Source organism: Olea europaea, chromosome 4 (genome assembly GCF_002742605.1).
Source record: "Olea europaea var. sylvestris chromosome 4, O_europaea_v1, whole genome shotgun sequence".
NCBI lineage: Eukaryota > Viridiplantae > Streptophyta > Magnoliopsida > Lamiales > Oleaceae > Olea > Olea europaea.
In genome coordinates, this window is record NC_036240.1 from 13,390,361 (window position 1) to 13,396,900 (window position 6,540).

The 6,540-nt window shown below is 32.2% G+C and overlaps 1 protein-coding gene across 1 annotated transcript; it reads left to right on the top strand.

The window, feature by feature from the left end:
- Positions 1-4,513: 4,513 nt before the first annotated feature.
- LOC111393059 (xylulose kinase-like) lies at positions 4,514-6,535 on the top strand (the record flags this gene model as incomplete). The annotated part of the gene is made up of 4 exons (XM_023018459.1): positions 4,514-4,843; positions 5,085-5,739; positions 5,980-6,068; positions 6,376-6,535. Coding segments are annotated over exons 1-4 (963 nt in total), but the record flags the coding sequence as incomplete, so codon positions are not given.
- Positions 6,536-6,540: the final 5 nt, after the last annotated feature.

Sequence of the window (6,540 nt, forward strand, 5' to 3'; positions counted from 1 at the left end):
ATTCATCCCATAGACCTTTAAGCCTTGAATTGTATGCCGAAACAGGCATGTCACCTTGATTGAGGGATGCTATTTCCCTTTCAATCTGGAAAATTCTTAGTACATGTACTGGAAAAATCTTTCCTTCAAATCGCACCGGACTTGTGATGCACTTTCTATGTAGATCACGATGTCTCCTAAATTTGGATCTATCAAGTTTAGGATCCATAAAGGCACCATGTCATTGTACCTTTGCCAAGAAGTGAAGTTTTTATCTACCTTTGAAGGTTTCTCAATTGTCCTGTCATGTCAATGAAGCCTACATTGTTCTTTGCATTGAGTGCAACGGTCATCGATTTTGCACAAAGTTGAATAATTATCCCCCTTCAAGGGCGTTGTAACTAAAATTGCTCCAAGGTGATCTGAAGCATGGAGAAAAAATGGGTCTGAGGCATCGACTGTAACTTTCTGTGCTGCAGGAACATTAGGTATTTCACCTTATTTTGACATGATTGTTTAAGCCGTATTAATTAGTGCAATATTGATGAATTTAGAGGAAAATTCAGTAACTTTGCTATGATACCATGAAAAATTATGAATAACAGAAAAAATAATGTTTGTCGAAGAAGAATCTCTTATTCGATGATTTGATTACACAGAATCGCTCTATTCGGTGACTTAAAGTTATTATTTGAGTATGAGAAAAATATTACGTGTTCCAAATAATAAGATTTTAATGAGCATCATTAATGAAACTATTCTAAGAAACTTTTAATTAATTAGTTATGTTTAATGGATACTAACTTACAAGTACACGTTTCTCAGATAAATGTTAGCGATAAATTTACTATTGCTGTTTTTCTTAATTTCCAGCAATGTTTTAAAAATTGATTCAAGTATCGACCCAAAAAAGATAAAGGGTCAAAAGGTTTTACCGGGGGTCGAACCGAATGTAACAAATAAATATGCCTACAAATGATAAAATACTATAAGAATATAACATACAGTTAAATTAAATTAAATTTTCGTTAATTAAATTTATTAACATACAGTTAGTCTAGACACTTCAAAATTAACCATTAATATATTGAAGTAATTTGCTTTGTTAAAATTGAAATATTTTGAGTTTAGAGAATAGGATTTAAATTTAAACTTTTAATAAATAAAAAGATGGAATTGAATATTATAATTTACTTTATTGGTAATCAAAATCAAATTAAAAAAAATCAACAAGCAAATATTTGGAAAATAGCTTCTGCTTGGCAATTGAAAATATACAAGTATCCCACATCGAAAGTTGTTTATTATTTTTATTTTTTGTGTAATTTGAATGGAGTACATCTATAAAAGCAAACTAGCAAGCAATCCAAGATTAATTAATGGGCTTTGCACCAAATTCGTTCTCTTACGTACAACAACTTTCGAATCTTGGAAACACAGTAGAAAGTCATAAGGGGTATGATGGTTTTAGACTCTCCCAAAGTAGACGGTACAAAAGAGAACGGCTTGAGCACAGAGGTTCGAATTGATACAAAGGACATGTCTAGGTCTTTTGCCGTTTAACTCGTTAACTCATTGAGGTATTTTGTTATATTTGAAGATCTCAATGGGTAAGTTGAGATCCTTTCTAGGCCTCTTTCTGTTAACCCAAATGAGGATATTTATATAAAGTTTCAGCAAGAAAATAAATTAAGAATCCATAGTGAACTTATCTTTTCCTACCTTGTGCTAGCCACATCATTTTTTATGAGATTGAAAGAGTATTTCAATAAACAAAAACTGCAAGGGAGATAACGTAAGAACCCATCATAGACTTACTCCTTTAATTTGTATGGATAAACCATCTAGAGATTGAAAAAGTATCCCAATAAACAAAAATCACAAGGGAGATAAACTAATAACCCTTCGTGGACTTGCTACTTTAACTAATACGGAGAAAAACTATTGAAAGAAAAGAACATCCCCATTAACGTAAGCCGTGGATTGAAAAATTATACGAGATTAAAATTCTTGGGACTAAAAATTCCTTATATATGGCATCGGATGGACCGAGCATCCGACGTTTGATTTCTTGCCAAAATATCGGAGATTAGTTTCTCTTGTGAGAAAAAGGCTACCACCATTTAGGTACTGGATTTCTTCAATTGTATAACGCCATAAAATTCTTGTGAGGTTGGAATACGATTTATCTGCCTTGGTTTTTTATGGAACCAATGCATCGATATCAGCAAAACATTTATTTTTCTTCGACATTCACACATTGTAATCCAAAATAGACAAAGCCAAAGCCACGAGGCAATCCAAAATTTCAGCATTAGTAGCAACAAATACACTAAACTTCTTTGTTAAACATGAATATAAAGCTCATACTTGGAGAACTAATGTTATGTGTTGAGCTAATTATTACCCACGAGGGCTTCACATCAGCTAAAAAGGACTTACTTGCCTAAGACTCTACGTTAACTCCAACATGGCCCTATCGCATACGAGCGTTTCCACTAGCATTTGCTCTAAGGCCCACCTAAAGAAAAAAATGCCTCGACGTTGAAGTACTATCTAGAAAAACGCGCCTAATCCTAACACTTGGAATTATAGGACAATTCGAAGCCTCGCCCAAATGGTGAAAAATGAAGGCCTTGGCTTGACCNACGCGCCTAATCCTAACACTTGGAATTATAGGACAATTCGAAGCCTCGCCCAAATGGTGAAAAATGAAGGCCTTGGCTTGACCCCTAATATAGCAACCATTTTAGTGTGTTCTGACACAATTAAATCAGCATGATCATCCATGCAAACCCATGCTTGTACGTAACAAATTTCATGACAAGTATCACGAAAGACAAAAAAAAAAATCATCTTAAACATTGGAACTTGAACTTTATGATGGCTTACAACATAATGATGAGTGTTTTCACCCACAAAATTGACAAAAAAAAAAAAATCCTTAACTCGTCTATTAAAAGGATAATTAACAAAACAAAGAAAAGGATTGAAAATCAAAGGTTAAAAGCTGAAGGAAAATAAATAATAGAGATTCAATCTTCCACTTTAAAAATTCACCCTAAAAAAAGGCAAAATTAGGGCTATACAGGAAAATTTTAGTAATCTCTAATCTAAGTGGCCTTTCCTACAAAAAATTCGCCAAAAACTTCTTTCTTCCTTCAAATGAAAATCTCACCCAGGAAGACGCCCCAAATCCCCAAAAGGGGGCCAAAATCATGCCAAATTTCCTGCAAGAAAATTTCAGCCCTGGCATTGAAAATAATTTTATTATTATTATTATTATTATTATTATTATTTATTTATTTATCTATATATTTTTTTTAAGATCAAAAGCTACAGGTATCAAAATTGCTTCAGCGTGTCAAACATCAAATTTTCAAGAAAAGATGGTCAATTAATATCTTGACCAAATTAACCTCGGGTAAGTCACATAAGTGGTCTTCTTGTGACCATTTTGATGCAGCAAATGGATGGAACGGGACGAATGTGGTGATTTACATAAAGAATGATCGATCTAAGGATCCAAATGTCAAAACGATAGATATTATTTACTCAGTGAAGGCAAAATGATAGGAAGTTTAGTGCTAAATTATGCCACCATAATTGCTGCGTTATTAAAATGTACAGCCCCTTTTGGTTTTATTATTTTTTACCAAATTTTGACAAAAATGGGTGAAATATGTTGTTGGAAAGTGGATAAAATGATCAAATATGTGGTCGAAAATGATTTTGGAAAGAAATGAATTTTAAGAAATGGAGATCAAACAATGGCAGAATATTAGAGTAGGTTAAAATGTATTACTCTCATATCGTATTATAGCATATTGTTCTAGGTGATCGTATTTAACCTTAAATATAGAAAACATAAAATTTTCCTCATATTTATATATACTTTTGTTTATTTATATAAATGTTATAATCAATAAATAAATATCAAACTATTTCATGTCGTTATGTATAAATATCAATAATCTAATTCTTCTTACATATAATCACTAAATAAAAGTCTTCCGTAGCCATCACATAACTTGGATAAAGAAATTTTGTGTTTAAGTAAAGGGGTATATTAAATTGGGACTTTTAATTAGGATTTAAAAAGTTCAAGGATCAATGTGTACTTTTTGAAACCTTCTAAAAATATTACTATATTCAATCAAAACTTTGATAAACTTCTAAAAAATCTTTAAAAGTCAGGTTATATTTAATTAAAACTTTTTAGATTTCTCTATAAATCTTTGAGTATTCAAATTAATAATAACTTTTAAATACTTTTATGAAATGAAAATCTTTTAAATTCTATAAAAATCTATAAAAATTTTAAAACAAAAGTCTATAGAAGTATATGATAGACTTTCATTAATTTCATACAAATTTATAAAAAATTCCGAAATTTGTAGAAATCATCAATTTAAAAAGTCCATAAATTTTGTCCGAGTTACCCCTTAATTTATATCTTTCATTTATTTTAATCCGTTTTAAACTTGAAAACTAAAAAGCTATTTAAATTAATTTAAGATTAGTTTCATCCAGTCATATTCATACCACAACCACCATAAAGATTTCGAATTCTAACCAAACTGTGTAGTAGGGAAAATTGGTAAAGATTTTGAATGTTTATCCATATCTTTTCCAATTGGAAATTTAATTTATATATTTAAGAATTTGATTTCATTCATATCTCATTGTCCTATATAATAGCTACCTCTATAAAATTTTCCAATATTATTTTCTTGAATTGGTTCTGATTAGTCGAATTTTGGTCTTTTACCGTTTTGGTTCTGATCAATTGAATTCTCGCTCTAATGGAGGATTGTTCTCTACCTAAGGATGCTTACTTTCTCGGATTTGATAGCTCTACTCAGTAATTTTCTTCTCCTTTTAGTTTTATATCTGTTTTCGTTGTCCAGTAAGGAAATTTTGTTTGATACCATGTTTTAATTAGAATTTCAAAATTAGCATGTACTGATGTAATTCTTCTGTTATTTGATTTTATCCATGTTACTTCAGTTAAGTGTTCCATGATCTTTTCGAAATGTTATGAGTTCAGTACTGAAATTGAATCTGTAATTATATAAGAAATATTATGATTCTTTCTTCTTTAGGTCATTGAAGGCAACTGTATTAGATTCGAACCTCAACATTGTTGCTGCAGAGATTGTTAATTTTGATTCTGAGTTGTCACATTACAAGACTAAAGATGGTGTTTACCGGGACCCTTTGGTTAACGGGAGAATTGTGTCGCCCACTATAATGTGGGTCGAAGCTCTTGACCTCATACTTCAGAGGCTTCAAAAATCGAAATTGTATTTTGGAAAGATTGCTGCTGTTTCGGGAAGTGGACAACAACATGGCAGTGTGTATTGGAAGAATGGGAGTTCCAAAATATTGTCATCATGTGACCCGATGAAACCATTGGTGGAACAACTTTTTGATGCCTTTTCCACCAAGGAGTCTCCTGTATGGATGGACAGCAGCACCACGGAACAATGCAAGGCAATTGAGAAAGCTGTTGGTGGTGCATTGGAATTATCTAAGATTACTGGTTCACGTGCATATGAGAGATTTACTGGTCCACAAATTCGGAGGATCTTTGAGAAACAATTAGATGTTTATCGGAATACAGAAAGAATATCCCTTGTCAGCTCCTTCATGGCATCCCTTCTTACGGGGAGCTATGCTTGTATAGATCATACTGATGGCGCAGGGATGAATTTGATGGATATAAAAGATAGATCTTGGTCCAAAATAATATTGGAGGTTAGGCATCATTGCAAACTGCAATTAGAGCACTCTCTTGATTATTAATACTGAGCAGAAATCTTTGTCTAATTGATATATGTGATTTAATTCTAGTTTGACGATTGATAGCTCAACTTCAGTTTCAGTTTCATAGTTAATCTAATGACTGGTAGCTATCAGATTCATGATCACCCAAGGGTTTCATCATTAGCAGTACTCATGGGTAACATATATGTTGGATTTTAACGTTTGTTCTAGGCCACTGCACCTGGCTTAGAGGAAAAACTTGGCAAGTTAGCTCCTGCACATGCTGTAGCTGGTTTAATTTCACCCTATTTTGTGGACAGGTCAGTTGATATTTATAATCTCTCAGTGTATAATGCTGGACAATGATGTTTAATTCATTCAACATGTAACTTTATTTTATTAGCCTATTTGAATAGCTACTTTGTATACTAATTTATTGTCCATGAAGAGAAGGGTAATGATGAAACTTCCTGAAATTGTTGTTCAATTAACTTATTATTGCTTGCGTTTTAGGTATCCGTTTTCTTTCTTTTTTAGCTCATTGCTTCATTAGTGTTAAATTGACTCCCTCCTGAACAGCCACGGACTGCTTGATTTCTCATTAGCCTTTTTATGAGCTGCTTTCAGGTACCACTTCAACAAAGACTGCTTAATTATTCAGTGGTCTGGTGATAATCCTAACAGCCTAGCAGGTGATCTTTGTTTATTATTTATTTTCATATTACTCATCATAATTTCATTGGCAAATGCTTTCATTAAACGATCTGTTTTTGTTTGCCTCCATTTTTTTTT